The sequence below is a fragment of the Pseudorca crassidens genome, chromosome 5 (assembly GCF_039906515.1).
Source record: "Pseudorca crassidens isolate mPseCra1 chromosome 5, mPseCra1.hap1, whole genome shotgun sequence".
Taxonomy (NCBI): Eukaryota; Metazoa; Chordata; class Mammalia; order Artiodactyla; family Delphinidae; genus Pseudorca; species Pseudorca crassidens.
In genome coordinates this window covers 13,587,998-13,610,894 of record NC_090300.1, presented here as the reverse complement: position 1 = coordinate 13,610,894, position 22,897 = coordinate 13,587,998, and the positions used below count along the sequence as shown (strand labels likewise).

Here is a 22,897-nt window from a genome sequence, read left to right as displayed (position 1 = left end):
CATCAAAAGATTATTGTTAAGTAAAGAAAACCAGATATCTCAAGTTAAAGCATTTATCGCTTTTCTATACACGGGGAGATGCAAGAGTCTTGGCTCACTGAAATCATTCCTTTGATATGCACCTCAGCTATCTGCAGCCAGCATCCTGACACATCCTGAGTTTCCTCAGGGCTCACCGCAGGGAGTGGCTGCAGTCTGATGGCTGCTAGAAGGCAGGTATTCTTTTCAGCCCAGAGTTCCTCGGCTCACGGCGGAGGGCTGCGATCCTTGATGACTGCGACATCCTCTGTTTATTGATATAGCAGGAAAATATTTCATTTCTCATGGTTGTTACTGAGATTCAGCCATTTTTTTCTTGAATAGATGCTCCTCGAATTGACTCAATCCTTTGATTAATTTTCAGAGTTCTGAACAAGTTGATTTTGGCATTCTTGCCATTCTTCTTGTTACTTTCATGGAGAAACAGATTTTTCAGAGGTCCTTATTCTGTTATTCCAAAAGTACATCCCTCTGTAACATGTTTTTTGGACTTGATCATGAAAATTTGTCTTTCATTTATATAAAAATCTGCCTTATCTTTTTTTAAGGAATGTGAAGAAAGAAATTTTGTAGCGCTCCTGAATAATTGGGATTTTTGTAATTTTTTGCCTTTGCAAACAAAATGACAACGCTCTGGAGAGGTACATCTTTAGGTACGGTTGGCTATTTCTGTAAGATAAATTTATATACATGGAACTGCTATGTTTAATGGTATGTACATTTTAAATTTAGATGATTCCAAATTGCTTCCTCCTAGGATTTTAAAAGACATATATGTGTGTAATATATATTTATATATGTGTAAATGTAATATGATGTATGATATCTTTATCTACTTACTTATTTGGTTAATCTGATGGAAGGAAGACTTCATTTTGTTAGCTTGAAGTTTCTTGATAACTAGTGAGGCTGAATATCTTTTTATTTTTTTTTTTATTTTTTTTGCGGTACGCGGGCCTCTCATTGTCGTGGCCTCTCCCGTTGCGGAGCACAGGCTCTGGACGCGCAGGCTCAGGGGCCATGGCTCACGGGCCCAGCTGCTCCCCAGCATGTGGGATCTTCCTGGACTGGGGCACAAACCCGTGTCCCCTGCATCGGCAGGCGGACTCTCAACCGCTGCACCACCAGGGAAGCCCTGAATATCTTTTTAAACATATCTCGTAACATAATAATATGGGCCATCTGAAGATCCTCTGTGAATTGTCTCTGTTAATTTCATTTAAAAAAACTGATTTAGGGGAGTTCCTCCTAAATTCTAGAACATAGCCCTTTGTACATATGTCTGTGTATGTCTACATTTACCTTTATGGCTTCTGTTTTTAGGGTCCTACTTAGGAAGGCATTTCTTACCCAAGATGATAAAGTGAAAAACAACTTAAGTGTTGATTATAAACCTAGGTTTTTCTTTTTCCTTTTATGAACATTTTCTCCTTGCTCCTTCAAACTCTACTCCTTAAGAAGCTTTTATTGCCTTGGGGTGGCGGAAGATAAAGCTAAAACAAAAGGAATGTTTGCTCAGTTTTGAGTTTCAATTTACTTTTAAAGTACACAGAAAAAAAGAAATCTAAGAAGCCAAAGCATTTTGATTCATGAGAACATGGTTTTCTTCACAAAATGAAATGAAAAAACTTCCGTCTTTTTCTGAGTTTATACAACTGAATTTATCTGTCCCTTCAAAGTTTGGATCATTCACCTATAACTCTGGTGCTGGTGACTTTTGAAAGGTACGACTATAGCGGCTCTTTGGATTTTTTTCTATGTTAATTCCTCTATTAAAGTTTCCTACTTTTTCTTGGGTCAATTTTGATCATTCATGCCTTTCCCCCAAAAGCCATATTATATGGCAGGTGGAATAATGCCTATGCCCTTAATCTCTAGAGCCTATGAATATGCTACTTTTATGTAGTGAAAGAGACTTTGTAGGTGTGATTTAAAGAACCTTAAGATGGGAAGAGTATCCTGGGTGATCATGGTGGGTTAGTGTGAACACGAGTCCTTACAGTGAAACAGGAAAGTAGAAGAAGGAGTCAGAGTTGTGACTAAAGAAAAAAAGGCAGGGCTTCCCTGGTGGCGCAGTGGTTGAGAGTCCGCCTGCCGATGCAGGGGACACGGGTTCGTGCCCCGGTCTGGGAAGATCCCACATGCTGCGGAGCGGCTGGGCCCATGAGCCATGGCCACTGAGCCTGCGCGTCTGGAAGCTGTGCTCCGCAACGGGAGAGGCGGCAACAGTGAGAGGCCCACGTATTGGAAAAAAAAAAAAAAGAAAATGAAAAAGAAGGCAGCTGAAGCAGGAGAGGGAGCTGACCTGGTGGTGTTGGCTTTGAACGTGGAGGCAGGGACGTGAGTCAGTGTGGATCCCCTAGAGCTGGCAATGGCCCTCAGATGACGGCCAGTGAAGACATGGGGACCTCGGCTCTACAGTCACAAGGAAGTGAATTCTGCCAACAGCACAGATGATTCTCCCCTAGAGCCTCCTGACACCTTGGTTTTAGCTTGCTGAGACCTCAATCAGACTTTCGATTCACAGAACTGTTACAATAGTGGGAAATGCTCATTATTATTTCTTAAGTATTTCAGAAGTATTTCTCTACTTATGATCTCTAGACTCTTGAACATTTGACATTATAGTTCAGATTCTGAGTTAATCTAAAATTCCAGGTAGAATCATTTGAATTTTATTATACTGCTGGAAAAAGTTAGAATTCTGTGGACTATAACAACTTTTGCCCCCATCTTTCTTCCAAAATGGAAAAAAAAATAACATATATTTCAAGCACTCCAAGGTCCTGTGTGGCTAGCGGACACCACACTGGACAGGACAGGTATAAACCACTTAACAGTCTAAATTTCCAAATGTTTTTCACAACACGCAGGCTGTTACGTAAAGTAACCATCATAACAAACTAAGCTAATGACATATCTAGGAGAGATCTTTCGAATACCTGCTTTAATAAATTAGCTCATCAGTTATTTACTGGGTGAGATTTAGTATCCAGTTATCCAATCCAGAAAGAACTTAAAAGTGTCTTGTTCCCCCTAAGTTTCTTTTGTAGCTATTATTCTCCTGGGCAAACTTCCTTTTCAGAGATAGCACTAAGCCGGTTCTTATCAGAATTTACCTCTGAATGATCAAATTCCAAATTGGTGGTAGTATCATACAGTACTACTTGGCCTGTATTTCGTATAAAAAACCTGTACAAAATACATTTCCCCTCAATTACAGAAATTAGCTAACATTTTTGTGCCCTTTGGGACCGTAGACATTTAGACCTTAAGAAGACAGAGTCACCAGCACGTGAGACAGAAGAAAGGACTGTCAGACTTCCCACCCTTTCCAGGCCCGAGACATTCCATCACCCTGGCCTCACCTGGACAGCTCCCAAGCTGAGGAGTCAGGACTCTCAACACGCCTGTAGCCCATAAACTGCACAGTAGCCCTGATACTCTTGTAAACCTTTGAAAGTTTTTAACTGACAGGAACAACATTAACATTTCTTGTGTTGCACCAAAACCCGATGCTCATTCCTAGAGGGGCCTGCGGAGCCCTGCCGAGATCCCCGCTTCGGGACCGAGGCACTTGTTCTCCCAGACGCGGGAAGCGTGGGCTGCCGCTGGCTCTCACGGCTTCCTCTCTGGAAACAGCCCCAGCCGAGGAGAGCTGCTTTGCCCAAGATCATGCCCCTTCCCCGGGGAACAGCTCCAATCCAGTGACTGGTTTGGGTGGACAGAGGACAAAGGCTGGCCCCCTTGTCTCAAAACAGACAACTGAGGGCAACACTGCTTCTCTGACTCCCCACGTATTGACCCTGAGGGCACTCCCCCAAAAGCTTCCTACTCGAATTCTCCAAAGTCCTGACCCAAGACAACTATTTACGATTATATGGTGAGGCACTCTTGAATATACTAAATACAGACCTATTCTCAAGCCACCTCAGGCATGTCCAGTCTTCCTTTCATAACCAAACATCGGGGAACAAGCCCAATGCAGACTGATCTGAGGAAATGTCTCTGGAAACTCTGCCCAGCGCTGAGGATGGGGGGATGACCACAGGAGCTCGTCAGAAGCTCCTAAAACTGCAGCACAAGGGAAGCACAGACTTGTACCTGCACTGACTGACCTACAACCCCAGGTGGTCAAAGCAAACACTGAAGTATGAACAGCGGGACTCTGGAAGCACAAAAGAGGGACCATCCAATCCTGTCGCAGGCCATCAGAGTTGTGAGCGACATCTTGAAATCTGAGGAGTGGGCAGTGGTGGGGGTCATGGCTCAGGGAAGGTCATTTGGGGGCAGAAAACATGGTATTTACGAGGCAGTTAGACGCCTGGGAACATCGAGCTCAGACAAAGCCTGATTAATCCTTCAGCGCTTCCTGCCATCCATATGGAATTGAAAATGACACCCATACCAGTGTAAACAAAATAGGATTAAGTTCAACAGAGTGCTTCTGTTTCATTTGATGATTACATCAATGGTTTTCTCGGGGGTGGGCTGGGGTGGGGAGGAGGGAATCAAATTCTTTCTAAAAGTGGCCAGTACCCCACATGTGAGCTGCTTTCTCTCTTGGTCATCCAGCTCTGGGGGAGGGAGGCAAGAGGGAAGGTGGGGCTCTAAAAATAGGGCCAGCTAGACCAAGAAGAGCAGCTTGTTCTCGCGTGAAGGGGTTTGGCCTTTCTCTTGTCAGTAGCGATGGGAGTTATTACAGATGTTAAGCAGGAAAGTAGCCTGAGTTTTACAGGAGCTTGGCTGAACGAGGCATGCCCTGCACTGGCCCATGCAAGAGATTATAAGGCTTCAACTAAAGCTGGGGTGATAGATTTGAGAGACACTTGCAAAGCACAATTCCTCGAAGCAGTACCTGCTGAGTCAGCACCTGCGCTGGAGTCTGAGCTCAGCTGGTATCTAGCTGTGTGGCCTTGAAAGCCTCACTGACCCTCCACAGGCCCAGTTCTCATCCACAAGTGAGGCACCCACTTCACGTGCGCTGTGTGTCCTAGGTGGGTCGCATGTGTAAAGGGCTCAGCGTGGCTCCCGGCATCTGCTACGCGCTGCGCAGACCCAGACCATTAACCAGCACGCTGGGCACTTCCAAATCTAGAGCAGGTGGGTTCACAGGCAGTCCTGTGGTCACAGACCTGCCAGGGCTCTCCTGCTGGCCTGTCCTTCCACTGGCTGCACTGCCCGGTGACCACCCGCAGACCTGGGCTAATTGGCTCTGAGCCCAGGACCACCACGTACGCCACACCCGGGAGCGCCTGCGGGTTCGGATGCACGCCCTGGTGCGAGCTGCATCTGCGCAGGACGGGAACGTACCTTTTTCTAACATGCACAAAGGGACTCCTTGGACTAGCTATGGCCGTGTCTGGGCATATTAAATCTTTCCTTCACTCTCTGTCCTTCTCTGAAAGATTCAATAAAACTTCTGGGTCCCCTGTGCTACGTGTCAATGGAGGTTATCTGTCAAGCGCCTGAGTGGACTGAATGAGCTTCACAGGCATCAGGGGGGACCCTGACCACAGAGTGGCCGGGAGAGAGGAAAGGAGGAAGGGGAAGAATATTTATTAAGTTCCTACGATGCCTCATGACTTTTCATGACTTTTCTCTCATTAAACTCAGTGGGAAGCAAGAACAGGGGTTGGGCTGTATTCCTAAATAGTCGGGCAGAACCCCCATAAACCTGAGACCAACTGGGGGATTTGGACACAGGACGGCCAAAGGCAAAACGTTCAGGAGGCTAGGAAGACTGGGGGTCGCTGGTGGGAGGCCTGGCTCAGAGAAGCGGGAAGGGCAAAGCCTTTGGGAAGCCCGGTGCTGTGGCCACAGGAAGGGGGTCGCCTTGACGTCATTCAGCGACCCGGAGAAGACAGGACGAAGCTGGGCCCCGCCTGGTGACACTTTGGTACCTCACAGACCTGAGTGACAGAAAGCAAGAGGGCTCAGGTCTACTCATTAGAAACATACATCTTGGTGCCACAAGAGGGGAAAGGAAGCAGGCTGTACCTGCAGCCCCTGAAACAGACCTGGTTCTAGCCTGGCCAGAGAGGTCAAGCTTTATTGCGTCCAGGGCTGGCGTGCAAACATGGAGTTTCAGATTGTCAGAAGTCATTGTTAAGCAAAGAAAAGACAGAGGTGTTAAGCAGGTTCATCTATTTGATTCTGGAAACCAAAGAGGTACCTGAGGAAAACACATAATGACGCCACCACCAGGACCTGCCCCCCCCCCCCACACCCGTCATGTCCTCGAGCCCTTACTATGTGACAGGTAACTGCCCTTGAAGCAGCTGCTCTTTCTCTGTCTTTACAGGCGAGCGGTGAAGTGGCCTCGCTGGGTCATCCAGCAAGGCAGTGACGGAAGCAGGACCCTAACCCTGGCCCGACTCCAGAGCCCGGGCTGGGCAAAGATGCACCACCATCCTGCTCCCCTACAAAGGGCTGCAGTAAATGTGACTTTGAATTAAAGAAAAGTGGAATGAGGTCTTTGGATATGAAAGGGCAAATTCTGACCTTGTTCTCAATCCAAAAACAACTCATTTATTCAATGTTTTTTCCAGTAAGTGTTCCAAAAAGAGGCATTTTCTAGCTAATTGATGCGTCCCCAAATTTGTTTTCCATGTTCTGTATTTCTCTGCAATTGTTCAGAACATAATGGAACTACCTGTTCTGCTTCAGGACTATCGTGTCTCAACAACACCCAGAGGGACCGGTACCGGGTCATCTACCAGGATAACCTTTTGGCTCTGCAGTCTCCTCCCTCACCCTTGTGGGCAGCAGCAGCTCTCTGTCCTCTCGTCACCATGTCCTGCTCGAGTTGATTTGACCTCCCTCTTCTTTGTTCTACCCATTTGCTGCTTGTCACCTGCACTGGGACTTATCTGTTAGTGTTTTCATCTTGAAGGTCCAGAGTGAAGTCATCTCCAGGCACGAGCTGTTAACATATTAATGTGACTCGCGTGTTGTTTCTCAGTTTAAAATCTTTTTTTTTTTTTTCCTACAAGGCATTATAAGAAACTTAACAGTGGATACCCTTAGTGAAATGGGCTGGCAGAAAGAAGTGGGAGGAGAAAAGGGGGTTGTTTTATTTCCCATGTAATGCCTTTAATTAATTGGGGATTGTCTAATATTATATGTACTTCAGTTTTACCTTAAGAATGTCAACAGTGGTTATCTGGGCAGGGAGATTTTTGATCTTTCTCAACCTTTTTTATTTAAAAAAGCAACCTGATACATGCACCCCTATGTTCATAACGGCACAACGTACAATAGCCAAGACATGGAAACCACCTAAACGTCCATCAACAGATAAATGGATAAAGAAGATGTGGTACATATATATAATGGAATATCTCTCAGCCATAAAAAAGAACGAAATAGTGCCATTTGCAGCAACATGGATGGACGTAGAGAGATTACTATACTAAGCAAAGTAAGTCAGAAAGAGAAAGACAAATACCATATGATTATCACTTATATGTGGAATCTAAAATACGACACAAATGAAGTTATCTAAGAAACAGAAACAGACTCACAGACATAGAGAACAGACTTGTGGTTGCCAAGGTGTGGGGAGGGGAGGGGAGGGATGGACTGGGCGTGTGGGATTAGCAGATGCAAACCATTATACATGTAATGGATAAACACAAGGTCCTACTGTATAGCACAGGGAACTAAATATATTCAATATCCTGTAATAAACCATAATGGAAAAGAAAAAAAACCCAACCTGATAAATGTTATATAATGATATCTATACATTCACGTTAGTAACATAAATACATATACACGAATACAAATTTTAACACTGCCTATGGCAATAACTTAAGAAATCTAAATTTCTTTCCTAAGGGTCCATTATATGATAATACTTATATACTTCTGTTGTTGGAAATTCTAAATTCTCTTTGGAAGTAATGTCTGTGTATATGCACGTGTCTATCTCCCCATATTTTAAAGTTTTTTAGTTTATGAATTAATAATTCCTAAGTATCTCTCGAAAAAAGTTCCTGGGGGTAGATGTGCCATTTCCAAAAATAATTTTGAAGAAACCCTTTGAGTTGCCAAAAGTGAACTGTCCTGTGGCACATTTTTTTATGATTGCAACCTACACTGAGCAATATAAAATGGAACTTTCCAACAATTGTCCAAATATTATTTATTGACTAAATTGTGAGATCTCACTTTATATTCAGAATTTTCTTCAAAAAATTAAAACCTGTATAATTATTGTGTGTTAAAAGGCAAAGATACAGATATGAAACCTCATGGGAAGAAAAGACTATCTACAAAGAATCATTGAAAATATTGACATTTACTTAATTTCCTGAAATTTGCTCCACTGCTTTGAAAAAAGATACTTGGGAAGTCTGAATGTTAGGTTTTCATTTCTCTGAAATGAAAAGTATACCTACTCTTGTGGGTTTAGCACGTCTGATGAGATTCTCCAATTTCCAGTATTACTGACCCTATCAAGCAGAGATTGTTAGAAAGTATTTTGTTGCCACCACTGACTATTTTGGTTTACTTCTACTTCCCCTTGCTTTCTGACATTCTGCAGGAAGTGTGTTGAGGGAAACACACTGTGACTTCTCCAAATCCGGGTAGGTGTCATCCTACTGTCTCATCACAGACTGGAAGCTCTTTATCTGGCCTCACGTCTCATTAAGCCACTGGACTCTTCCCTGTCAGACTGATACAGTCTCTGTTGGAGCAGGGCAGGCAGGGTAATTTAGAACAGGGTATCAGAAAAGGAGCTGGTTCCTGACCATGTGGGCTTGCTGGGCCATCTAAAGCACCGGGGATGCCCTAGCAGCCTGGTGAAGCTGGAGGGAAGCCCAAGGGACTGATGAAAACAGAGCTCGGCACACAGTAGGCACTCAATGAACACTTGTTGAATAAGTGAATGAGATGATTCTACTTCTACAACACAAGTCATTTGAACAAAATGATACAGCCTCTTCCTTTAAGAGTCTATTTAAAAAGCGACACTGTTCACGTGGCTCTGGTCTGCAGGAAAACACGGACTGAGCAATAGCATAAAAGCAGAAGTCAGAACAGACAAGCCAGCCTTCAGCTTTCTCTTCCCACAGGTATAAAATGATCGGGCTTCAATACCCAGAGGAATACTCTGCGGTGAACTCACTTTGGGATAACAAAACTCTGGTTAAAAAGTTGTCTGGGTGGGGGCTTCCCTGGTGGCGCAGTGGTTGAGAGTCCGCCTGCCGATGCAGGGGACACGGGTTCGTACCCTGGTCCGGGAAGATCCCACATGCCGCAGAGCGGCTGGGTCCGTGAGCCATGGCCGCTGAGCCTGCGCGTCCAGAGCCTGTGCTCCGCAATGGGAGAGGCCACAGCAGTGAGAGGCCCGCGTACCGGAAAAAAAAAAAAAAAAAAAAAGTTGTCTGGGGGGAATTCCCTGGCAGTCCAGTGGTTAGGACTCCGTGCTTTCAGTACCAAGGGCCCGAGTTGATTCCTGGTCGAGGAACTAAGATCCTGTGAGCCACGTGGCGAGGCCAAAAATGAAGTTGCCTTGGGGGGGGGGCTCAGATTTTAATTTTAGGAAACAAATTTAAGTCCTACGAATCCTCACCGTATCAGAAGATCACATCAATATTCATCTAAGCACAATAACTGACAAAGCTAAAGAGAAGTCATCTGGAGATGATCTGCCTCTTCTACTGGCCATGCTACTGCACCCCTTTATTACACAGATCACTCCACAGACACCAAGAAGAGTAAATAGCAGCTTTTCACAGAATCCCTGAGCTTGAAAAGCCCTAAAGGTCAGCTGGTTCACTTAACCAGAACACAGCCAGAAACTGTACCTGTGAAACACAGAACTACATATAGAAGTAAGATCACACCCCTCTGTGACACAGTATGTTTTTTAACATGTTAAGTCAACATACCACTGATCTCCTAATCACAATATATTGTTTTCTGTTAATTTATTAAAAAGCATAGCTATTATGGAGACATATCATTATTAGAACAGTATTTTAATACTAGTAGCATGACTGTACTGTGTGGGTATTTTAAATTAAGGAAGACATGATAGGAATTTCAATTAATACGGCTATCTTTTTTGTCTGAATTTGAATGGAGGATTCTTAAAGTTAGTCTAGTCTTCCATTTAATACAGAATTCCTCTCTGTAGCATATTTTTTTATCTAAAAGAGCACATAATAAAAGATGAATGCAGCAACTTTAAATATTTACGTTTCTAAATTCCACAGGAGCTGCTGAATATGGATTACTATTATTCTGTTTCTTTTTTTTTTTTTTTTTTGCGGTACGTGGGCCTCTCACTGTTGTGGCCTCTCCCATTGTGGAGCACAGGCTCCAGACGCGCAGGCTCAGCGGCCATGGCTCACGGGCCCAGCCGCTCCGCGCATGTGGGATCTTTCCGGACCGCGGCACGAACCCGTGTCCCCTGCATCGGCAGGTGGACTCTCAACCACTGCGCCACCAGGGAAGCCCCCTGTATTTCTTAAATAAACTTCTTCTAGATTTTGAACACACGGTTATGATATTTAACTATTACCTTTTTATTTTAAATCATTACCAATGACTCTACATAGAGATTTGTCACACTGAACTTTAATTCTGTTAATACGATTCATAGTATGAAGCCTGTACTTAAAAATGTATTTCAGAATCAAGTTGTAATTCTTTTAGCTAAAATATAGTAAGTACCTATGGCTAATACATACAATAATATGTATACACACAGCATCTAAAATGTCTTAACCTCAGAACTAATTTGTCAAATCTTGTCACGGAGCACCTATGCACAACTGAAAGAACATCTCAGCGTGAGCTGCCAAAGAAAATGTGGTGGTAAAATAATAACAAAATCTCGAGTGACCATATTTCGGCAAGGAAAGAAGCTGGTGCAAACCTGATAAAAACCCCACAGCTTAACGGGATTTGGCATCAGCATCAGCACGATATGACATGAGAGGGGACTTTTGTTCTTAACAACAGTGCCACTCAGTGGCTGAACAATGGAGTGAACTGATAAACAGCATGAATGGAAGGTGGGCAAAAAGGAAAATGGAGTTTGGGAAGAGGCAATGATAGTACTGCAGGCAAAGAGATACTGCATTGCCATGGTAACTGTACCTGGGAGGTCAGTTAGGGTCTGGGCAGGAACAGAAACCTGAGCATCGCTTCCTGTAACTACATCGCCTGGATTTCATAAGAAAAAATAATTAGATATCATAAAGAGGAAAAGAAAATCAATTTTTCTTTCATATTTAATGCTGGAATACTTTACTTATCAACCTAATTACTAAAAGTACAGTGAAACAGAAAATACAACACAATCTTAGAAAAATATAAAATATTTTTTAAAGAAACTGATTTTTAAAAAGTGTTTCCTAAAAAGCTTTTGTGCCTGTTTTTCTTAAGGAAAAAAAACAAGTTTCTATTAGTCTAAAGTACAGGGAACTTTAGCCATCAAAAGACTTGGCCGAGCAGATTTCATTATGCTATAAATAACGGCATGATTTTATATTTTCTTATTTTTCTAAAAAAATTCTTTATCCAAAAGTAAGTTATATGCCTTTATTAAGAAGTCAACATTCTTCTGAAATTGATTTCCTCCTGCAACAGACAAAATTTATTTTTAACTAAACTTGAAACCAATTTCTTCAGTGATAAGATAAAGACCTAAACAAGTTCTAATTTCATATTAAGTATTGAAAAGATTTCATAAGTTACCACATGCACTTATAAATGTCAACATGTAAAAATAAATCTGTGAACTGCATACCCTTTAAACTTGATATACTTATTATAGGCGAGATTTCATTTACAAATTGGACCTGCAGTAAATGCTTAAAATAAAGAAGTGTTCAAATTCAAAAAACAGAGGAAAAGGGGGGGGAAAGGGAGTACATTTAAAAAATGCAGGAAAGAAAGGAAAAGGAAGTACTGAGAAGCATTCGAGGTACACGGCCACTGAGAAGGAAGATTTTTTTGGTTCTTTGATTTCCTTCCTGGATGACAAAGTTCAACATGAAGCACAGTTGCTGTCGACAGAATCATCCCCTGGATAGATCAGCATCTGAAGCCTCATGCTATTTTGAGATTAATGAGCTGAAAAACAAGCCTTCTTAAAAGGCACCATATTTTCTATGTATGATAACGTATGATTAACAGATTTGCTTTCCCTGTAGCTTTTACACAATAGTAAAAAAAAAAAAAAATCAATGTTTGAATTATATAACAACCCTCAGTGCCTTGACCACTTGCTACCATTATGATTTACAGCACAGCCAGCTCACCTGGAAATTATTGGGTTGTAATTAGACCATTCCTATCAATTAACAGTACATGCATTTATATTCTCCTATAGCTGAAATAAAATCTATAAATAGGTACATATGCCAAACAAGTGATAAACAACTTTTCGTGGAACTTCTCAGGTCCTGAATTTTCATAATATAGTTAACTCTCTATTCACTGGTGAATGGTGTGCCTCATTTTCTGTACATCTGAAAATTTTCAATTCTATGCTTGCTACCCATTTCACTCTGCTGCTTCTGGATCACCTATTAATGTATATTTAGAGACTGAGACTAATTTTAATATTGGATGTCACCAGGAAAATGATGGAGGATCACCTGTGCTCCCTCCCTCCTTCAGGACCCCGGCCCCAACAGAGATGCCAACAGCAGAAGGCATTTCAAGTGACACCTACATGAATGTTGGCTTCTCTGTAGAACTCTTCCCCTATTCAAGCACAGGTAATCGGGAGTTAACTAACCTATGAAAGCCATAAGGATATCCAGCTGCGTAAACAACCACTTTTCAAAACAACTTTAAAATTTTCCAGCGGAGTACACTAAAAAGGCACCAAGTAGATGACTCTGTTCTGAGATAGTCAGAAGCCCTATTCCAACACATGCCTTCCGAAAGGGTAAACACTGTGCTCACTCATTCCCGGGCCAGGTGACACACCTGCAGATTTGTCAGTGTCACAGCACAGCAGGACACTTGTGGGAAACACCAGCATAAGCAACCGATGTTGGTATTTTTTTTTTTTTACATCTTTACTGGAGTATAATTGCTTTACAATGGTGTGTTAATTTCTGCTTTATAACAAAGTGAATCAGTTATACATACACATATGTTCCCATATCTCTTCCCTCTTGCGTCTCCCTCCCTCCCACCCTCCCTATCCCACCCCTCTAGGTGGTCACAAAGCACAGAGCTGATCGCCCTGTGCCATGCGGCTGCTTCCCACTAGCTATCTATTTTACGTTTGGTAGTGTATATATGTCCATGCATGTTGGTATCTTTTACCAAAGGAACCGCAGATTTTTGGAGCTGGGAGGCTCCCCAGGGATCAGCCCAAACCTCTTATTTCTGGGTGAGGAAAAGGGTCTGAAAGCTTCAGCATTCTGCCCGTGGTTCACTGGAGAGTGAATGAAGGAAGGGGATCAACCTACCCTCGCTTCTACTGGTATAAACCTTTCTCCTTCCTTTTACTCCATTTTATTCAAAACTTCATGCAGGGAGGGGCATTAGCAGGACGATATACCTTTAATATGAAGGTAGACAAGCTTTTTGTAGGTTGACACGACAAGAACAAACCAGAAATAAAAAGGAGAGTTGCCAAACAAGACCACTTTTGTTCAGCGCAGGGATCAGTTACAAAATGCCCCAGTGATGCTCATGTTCCAAATACTTTGCTTAAGTGCTCTGTTGTTTCCTTGTAACTGGAGACTCAGTTTTCATCAATTGTTCCATCCTCATGCACTTCCTTTCTCACTTACTGTGATATTAATACTTGACATTTCCTTAGAGACACAACTTTATATTTCTATAGTCATTTGGCTTGTTTCCTCAGAAAATTTAACGGCATTAAGAGATTCTCTGACTCATTTGCTGCCATCAGTTAGAACTACTACTGACTACAGCTTGTTATCAAAGCAATATTGAAATCATATTTGTTTAGAACAGTAAAACAGTACAATTAAGAAATATATAAAATAACATTCATTTCCATCCTGGAAGTGGGCATGTCTCCTGGCATTAAAATACATTTACAATATGTTAATGATCTGAAGTCTCCTATTCTTTAAATCATGTGTGATAGCTCTACATTAAAAAGAGAAGAATGTAATTTGAAAAGAGATATTCGTATGTAAGGTAAATGGAATATTCTAATAGAAATTTAAATACTAAATATATAAAGTCTAATACTTCATATAGGCAATGATAGATAATATGATGAAACTAACAGAAAAACACACACTTATTATTGAAAAACTCATTATTTTCTATCATTGGAGAAGAGTCCATTTAACTTAAGTTCTGACCAGTTTAAATGCCAATAATTTAATTTTTAAAATAATTTTGGATGCAATCCTCTTAAACAGAGTATATGGAACATGGTTTAAGGTCTTCTTACTGATTCAATATTACTATTGTTATTGTCAACACCTGTTACTGAACTTGGCTATGATCCAGGGACACCTTTAAGACACAGATGAGGCAGGGGTCAGGAGGGTATTTGCTCTGACACTAACTGGCCACAGACACTATGCTTTGTGAGGCCTTAGGATTGATTTTTGTAGATTTTCTGCCATCGTGTTACTATTTCTTGCTTCCGTAGTATAGACAGCAGAGTCCCATCACTAAAAATAAATGTGGCTATTTCTAATCGGCTATGAGTAGGGGTACTTAATTCATATGTCTTTGGAAATAAGTAGAAAATAAGAGAAAAAGGTTATGAGTAAGAACCTGAAGGGCTCCCTTATGAACAAAACACCGGAGGCAGGTGAAGTGCTGGAAAGGCCCTGAAATGGAAAGGAGCGTACCTGAGTCCCAGCAGCAGGAGAGCCGCTGACGGCACTCCCAGCAGCAGTGCACACTTGTCAACTGAGTGATCCGGCTCTCACGTTCTCTGGTTCTCTCAGTGCAGGGATTCAGACACTAACTCTGCTGCCTGAGATATTCTGTTTGGCCTCTTCCCCGCTTTGGGCTCTAGTTTGTATTCCTTGGAGGTAAAGCAGGTGGAACAGGGACTGCAAGCCTGGTGACCCGCTTCCTCCTAACCAACTGCACGGACAAATGCTGTGACTAGCAGAGCCCAGGGTACCAGACCTTCCCATCTCAGATGCTCTTCTAGCCAGAAGCATCACTATACAAAGCTAGCAGAGATCTCGGTCAACTGACGTCAAGTTCTGTGCTGTGACAGTTCACGCCATACTCTGTGGGCATCACCAGGACGCAAATGCAAGTATACTAAGGTACAGATGTTAAAACAAGTACTTTAACAAATTACCTCATAAAACGTTCTTAAGAACAATATAGTATCTGATACTGCCATTTAAAAAGGACCTACTATAACAGATTTTAAAAAATTAAGTCTTGCACTAATTTCTCTTTCTAGGACGGTGATTCCTCATAGACAGGTGAGGAAATCCCAGGCTACCTTGGGAGTGTTTCCTCTAGATTAACCAGTATTTTCCCTTACCTTTGTTCAGCTGCACTGGCATGCTTTCCGATTTCATCAGCCTCTGCTGCTGCTGCAGAGGATGCTTGGGGGCCTCTGCTAGGGTCCTGGTGGGAACCACAGCCGGGGAGGAGGTACCGCCACTGCTTCCCGGTACTGGGCCATCCGCACCGCCCGGGGCCGCTGCCGGAGAAATCAACTTTCTTCCAAAATTCATCAGGCTAGTAGAGACCTTATTTATATTCAGGGGAGCACCTTTGGCACTAGTCCTGTAAAAAAACAAATTAGGTGGAGAGACATTGTTTAAATTAGAGGACAACTCTATTTCACACGCTCTGTTGATATAAAAACATACCTTACCTGCTTTGGAAAAGGTCTAGATCAGCTACATGAAGTGAGGCGTGATAATTTCAAAGTGACCACAGAATAAGAAAACAACAAGATTCTTAAAGATGTGGCTTATGGAAAATAGTCTTTTTACTTTCCATTCATTCATTCATTCATTCAACAAACAGGGCGCATTATAGCCAACACTGCAACTGTCCAAAACAGACATAGTTTCCCTCCTGGAGATTCTAGAAAATACATTCATCACATAATCACATAAACAGATGTATGACTAAAACCTGTGATGAGGACTCTGAAGGAGAGGTACAGGGCTGGGCGAGTCTGGGGTAAACCACAGAAGGGGGCACCTGGGAAGCCAGGCTGAGAATAGATTTCCCACAAACTCTGGCCTGTAGGAACAAGGCCATATTTAATCTGACTTTGAAAAATAAATGTGTCTGAGAGCCATGAAGTCAGTTCACAAAAGTACATCAAGGGCTCTGGTCCACGAGAATTGAGTCCACCCTCACCCCACACTACCGCCCCCGCGTTCCGTATCCTCCTTCCCCACGTCCCTGCTTTACTTTTCCTGATGGCGCTTTGCATCATCTGACATACTACATATTTTACTTATTTGGCTATGATCTGTCCACCTCCCCCAACCCCCACCGGAATAAAAGTTTCATGGAGACAGGACTTCGTTCTCTCTGCCATGTTGCCATTCGCCTAAAACATAACAGGTGTTCTAGAAATATGTGTTAAAAGGCAGCTGCGTCTACCTGTGGTCTAAGCTTTTACACCTATTCCCATGGAGGAAGCGTCCCTTGCTCCTGGCCACGGCCCGCCTTCCCACGTGCGGGGAGATCCCATCTGCTCTGACCTTTGGAGACTGTTGCTCCTGGATCTTGCTCTCCTGCATCACCATTTCCCCCTTTCTACCGTATCTTTCCCATGAGCACACAACCGTGGTGTGTGTGTGTGTGTGTGTGTGCACACAAGCGTGTCTCCCAACGTCTCCTTTGAACCCTCATTCCTTCCTGGTTACCATCCTACTTCTTTCCCTCCTCACAACACGTCTTTTCAGAAGTGTCTTAATGTGCTACTTGTGCTTCTCCAGTCCTGGTCCACTAAGGTCTGGCTGTGGCGTCCTTGCCATCGCTCTGAAACCACCCCTGGAGGTCACCAATGACTCCGCAGAGCAAAGGTCCATCCTTACTTCGTGCCACGTCTCAGCAGCAGTCAACTCCCCTCCACTCCCCGCTCCCTCTCAGACAGGTCCTCTCTCGGAAACCAGGGTTTGCTAGCACCTGTGCTCTGTCTGGCAGATAGAGGACACCAAGTCAACATTGGCTAAAATGAATGATTACTTCCCAAATGATTCATCATCTTGAAGTATCTCAGGGCTATTACGTGAAAGACCAGTTATGATTATAAATTATTTTAGTTGTTGGAGGCTGACCATGTCAATATCAAAGTTTGCATTTTTACTGCCCAATCATTAACAGAAGCTTGTTTTCTCGCATTTAGCTTTTTTTTTCATAAAAGTAGGAAACTGAAAATCAAGTTTGAGGGATCCACTTGTTATGATTTTAGTTACCTTGAATTTTGCCATCATTTCGTCCTCTCAGATCTACCTGGCAACACTTACATGGTAATTCTACTTTTTATATGACAGCTGTATCCTTGCCGTTACTAGATAGGGCGCTAAAACAGAACTGATCCAGAGTTCTGTAATAAAAAGCAAAGAACACTATGCTTCTTCCTTCCATAAAGTCTTTAATGGTCCTAGCTAATATTATGGGCTAGGTATGGGAAACTTATATTGCTTCAGAGATTGGACAAATCAAATTTAAAACCTGGAATTTGCTTTATAAAAGAAACGAGCTATTCATTTATAACGCATGAAATGTGAAAAAAAAATCCTTTTTCAAATGGTTCGTTTTGCATCATTTCATCTTTAAAGAACAAAGCTATTTAATGTTCTTTGAAAAATTATTGAAAATAATGTTTCCTAATGGAGATGAGGATATATAGTGATGATGCACCACTTATTTCCAATGTTTTATTTATTTATTTATTTATTTGCGGCACGCGGGCCTCTCAGCACTGTGGCCTCTCCCGTTGCGGAGCACAGGCTCCGGACGCGCAGGCTCAGCAGCCATGGCTCACGGGCCCAGCTGCTCCGCGGCATACGGGATCTTCCCGGACCAGGGCACGAACCCATGTCCCCTGCATTGGCAGGCGGACTCTCAACCACTGCGCCACCAGGGAAGCCCTATTTCCAATTATTATACGCTTCCTAAGGAAGCAGAGACCTCTCAATGTATAGACACTACAGCTTGGCAACAGAGAAGGTGCTCAATACATGTTTATTGAGAAAAAGAATGAATGACATGTAAAGAACTCATAAATTCTGGATTCAGAAGGCGCTCACCTCTGGCACTGCAGTGCACTCAGCAGCCTGCGTGCATCCCCCTTTCTCGCGAGTCGTAGTGGAAAGAAGAGTTATTAGGATACTGAAGTTCCACTGCATTTTAGTTTCGCTTGTATGCAAGTCAAGATCCATAATTCACGGATATGAAGAAGTTAGAATGTTGTTACCCTTTTTTTATAAACAAAAATGTACTAGTCAAATTCCCCTACTGCCAGTTCTAAAATTCATATGTTGATAAAAGTACTAAGAAACTGCTAGAGCATTATCAAGAGACTATGGTTATGGCATCTTCATTACTCCTACAAACCATGAAAAACACACAGATCAAGCTCATGCCGAACCATTCTTCATCTGAATAGCTCTTAAAAGAGGATGAGCGCTGTTTTCCTTTTTTGAACGTTTTTTTGTTTTCAACCAATTTCCCCCTCATCCACTACCCATGCTTCCAGAAGAATAAGAAGAATTTTGAAAACAACTATTGAAGGTGACTATTTTCAGGTAGAAACAATTATAACCCATGTACTTCTAGAGCAAGCATGCTAAGCATGCTGCCTGCTGTTTGTGTTTTAGGCATGACAACTTTTATGACAAAGTTAGCTAAGAGAGATCTTAAATATTAGCAGCAGCAGTCTTCGCAAGACATACTAAACATTCTGCAACAGTTATTATTGGCTGTCAAGTCACGTGTGCTAAATTAATGAAAATTAATTTAGTTGTCAAGAGATCTGATGGACAGTGAGGACCGGACTGGATTGGATTAAATATGGCGGCAATGGGGCTTCCCTGGTGGCGCAGTGGTTGGGAGTCCGCCTGCCGATGCAGGGGACGCGGGTTCGTGCCCCGGTCCGGGAAGATCCCACATGCCGCGGAGCGGCTGGGCCCGTAAGCCATGGCTGCTGAGCCTGCGCGTCCGGAGCCTGTGCTCTGCAACGGGAGAGGCCACAACAGTGAGAGGTCCGCGTACCACAAAAAAACACAAAAAAACACAAAAAACAAAACAAAACAAAACAAAACAAGATGGCGGCAATGTGTAAATAGTGTTAAAAGAAATGCTAAGAGGGCTTTGGAGTTAACAAGACATTGAACACCAAATCTAATGAGCAACTGGCTCTGTGTAATCAAAGTCTTTTGTTACTGTCGTCTACACTACATACTATTATTAAAAACAGTACCACCTAGGAGGGATTGTTTGGAAATTGTGCCAAGAACTTTCTTTTAGCACAGCCTCTTCAGTGGGTTAAATCAGCAGCAACAGAGGCATCTTCCTGAAGATCCATGAATCCTTCGAAATACCTGTACCAGAACCCAACCTGGCTTCATTGTTGGGCCCTTTTTGTACAGTTTCTGAAATTCTGAAAGTGGGTGACTCTTGCTGCCTCTTCTACCCTCTTCCTACCAACTTGATCTCTTGCAGCCTGGCTTTCTAACTCACACTCTGTTTACTGAAAGAGCTTCTAGGGTCTCCAATGCCTTCTTAATTCCCAGGATCATGAGCTGCTCTCATTCAACTTCTAAATCCTTTCTAAAGCTTAAAAAAAAAAAAGTATCGCCTCTGTAAAAACTCTCCACAACCTTCTTTCCTTTCCTGGTAACCAAATCTTTTCACCACCCTGATTTATTTCCTTCTTACCTACAGATTTCTTTCAAGTTTGATATTAAGTATCTAATATTTGTTTATTTCACTCCTCTTGCAATAAAATGTTGTTAGATGCTTGTTTCTATTTTTGTCAAATAATGAGTTTTCAACTCATTTTTAATTATTTTATCTATATCCCCAAAGGTTGAATGCTTGGTTCATTCATTCATTCACTTATTCATTTTCTCTTTTTCCCAATAAAAGCATGTAAAGCTGCATATTTGCATCTGATTAAAGCAATAGCATCGGGACTTCCCCGATGATAGTGGTTAAGACTCCTCGCTCCCAATGCAGGGGGCCCCTGCACGATCCCACATGCATGCCGCAACTAAGAGGTTGCATGCCACAACTAAGGAGCCGGTGAGCCACAAATAAGGAGCCTGTGAGCTGCAACTAAGGAGCCCGCCTGCCGCAAGTAAGACCCAGCACAACCAAGGAAATAAATAAAATGAATAAATATTAAAAAAAAATAAAGCAATTGCATCAAAGATTTTCCCCCACATTTTCAAATAGTCGTTGATCCAATTGTTATTTAGATACATTTAAAATTTTAGACAGTTGGGTTTGTCTTAAGTACATTACTCATTTTGTTTTATTAAATAAAAATAGAAATATCAGAAGAATGGAAGTGGGGAAATATTCTGATTTTTCAAAAGGAGTGTGGAAACCAAACTGTAAAATAGACTGGTTTATACAAATATTTTTACTAATTACTTGGAAATGGTTGTGTTTATTACAAGTAGCCAGTCTGGTTCACCAAAAACAAGTCATTCTAAGACAACTTTATTTCTAATCTGAAGTGTTGACCTCTGTTGGATTTTATCAAGGTGCAGTGGATGTAATGGAGGATAATACACACTTAGTTTATAGCTGAACAACTGTTACCTCACATGTACTGCTGAATGTTCTAGCACCCCTCTGGTGACATGTGTCTCAGACTTGGTTCACAGACCTCCTCACCAGTCTTTTTTTTAAGGTCATAATCTTCTGTCACTGAATTCCGTAACTTGGAAGAGTTATTTAGCCTGTTGTCTGGACCTTAGTTTCCTTATCTTTAAACCATGGGGGCTGAGTTATATGATATTTTGTGTCCCTTTGAGATAGAAGATCCTATAGTTTTAAGACTTGAAGAAAGAGAACATGGGCTTATGAATTTTAGACCAAAAGCTGCAGAGGCACCCAATACATCAGATAAAATAATCAAAATTTAAAATACTCTCAATAGGGTAGCATGAGAAATAAATGAAACACATAAAATTTAATGAAGATAAATAAAAGCTTATACACTTAGGTTAAAACTTTTGACAACTGCTCATTACAGATAGAATAGGGAGGCATGGATTAACGTGAGTTCATATTAAAAAACAAAAAGTCAAGCTCCCAAAAATGAATGTTTTGGTCTGGTCTACAAGGCTAATCTGAGCCCATAATGATGTTGCAGGAGAAAAATAAGATTCTTGGGGTACATTAATTCTAGATGAGTGAACTTCTGGGTTTCCAGGCAAGTGTGTAAAATGCTTGGAAGTCTTTACACTGTCCTAACAACAAGTAAAAAGCTGAACAAACTGAAAAAAAAATCAACATTTTTTTCTTAGATCCATAAGAGAAGTGAGGTCAAAGGGCAAACTGCTGTCACCCAGATTGGAGAGAGTGACGGGTGAATACAGAGGATCATGACCTACCAGAGCAGAAACCCACAAGAACCAGTGCTGGGGTAGGGAAATTGGAACTGTGGCTGAATTGCTGGAAGCTCAGTGTGGACAAACTTGAGAGTTAAAATCTCCCAGGGGACCCAGTCAGGAGGGTGGAGGGGCAGCCCAAACTTCAGCGAGTTTTCCCTCCTGGAGCTCTACCAGGTTCTCATGGTAAATATGGGAGAAAAATTGTGCTTCTGGCAGGGGTAGAGGAAAAGGAACCATTTGAAATACACCAGAGCATCTTGTTCTTCTTAAATGGTCTGCCCTCAGGAGAAATATTTAACCAGAGTCCAACCTACAGGGATTTTTGCCGAGCCTAACTGACCTGGGGGAAGGCAAGTACCCAACCCCAGCCCCCTCTAGCCGTCCTGTTCCACCTGATGTTGGTGGGGGCTGCAGCTGAGAGGCATGTGTCAAGTTCACAGTCTGGAAGCCCAGGCTCACTAAAAGATTGAGACCTAATCATAGGACCATAGAATGCTTCCTTTCCTCCACACTTTATCACCACATTACTAAAGGCCTATTTCTGGTGTTCCTTTTACCCAGTAGAACATGTCCAACTATAAAAAAAAAAAAAAAAAAAAAAATTAAAAGATGTACTAAAAAAGCAAAAAGCATACTTTGAAGAGAGAGAGTGACCAAGCTTCAGAACCAGACTCAGATACAGCAGGGATGTTGGAATTATCAGACTGGAAATTTTAAATCACTATGATTAAAATGCTAAAGACTCTAAGGAATAAAGTATACAGCATGCAAGAACAGATAGGAAATATAAGCAGAGGGGAGGAAATTCTAAGAAAAAAAAAAAGAAATGACAGAGATCAAAAATACTGTAACATAAACAAAGTATGTCTTTGATGGGCTTATTATTGATGGACATGGCTGAGGAAAGAATCTCTGAGGTTGAGGATATTTCAATAGAAACTCCCCAAGCAAACAGAAAAGACAGAAAAAGCAGAGCAGAATATCCAAGAATTGTGGGACAACCCTAAAAGATGTAACATTCAAATAATGGGAACACCAGAAGAAGAAAGAGAGAAAAGAACAGAAGAAATATTTGAAACAATGACTGAGAATTTCCCCCAAATTAATGTCAGTCAACAAACCAAAGATCCAGGAAGTTCAGAGAACACCAGGCAAGAAAAATGCCAAAAAAAAACTATGCTTAGTCATATCATTTTTAAACTATGGAAAATCACAGGAAAAAAAAAATCCTGAAATAAGCCCGAGGAAAAAAAACAGCTTACCTATAGAGGAGCAAAAATAAGAACAACATTCTAATTATCCTCAGAAACCACGTA

The 22,897-nt window shown here is 42.1% G+C and overlaps 1 protein-coding gene across 6 annotated transcripts in view; it reads right to left on the bottom strand.

Moving 5' to 3' along the window:
* The window catches only part of TBC1D5 (TBC1 domain family member 5), a 541,587-nt gene that overhangs the window by 58,464 nt on the left and 460,226 nt on the right, over positions 1–22,897 (bottom strand). For 5 of the 6 annotated variants that reach the window (XM_067737391.1, XM_067737392.1, XM_067737390.1 and 2 more), the window contains 2 exons: positions 15,524–15,771; positions 11,158–11,223 (listed from right to left, as the gene is read on the bottom strand). In XM_067737391.1, coding sequence (XP_067593492.1) covers positions 11,158–11,223; positions 15,524–15,771 — 314 coding nt within the window. The remainder of the gene's footprint in view (positions 1–11,157; positions 11,224–15,523; positions 15,772–22,897) is intronic. The other variant, XM_067737395.1, reaches the window with a different exon arrangement.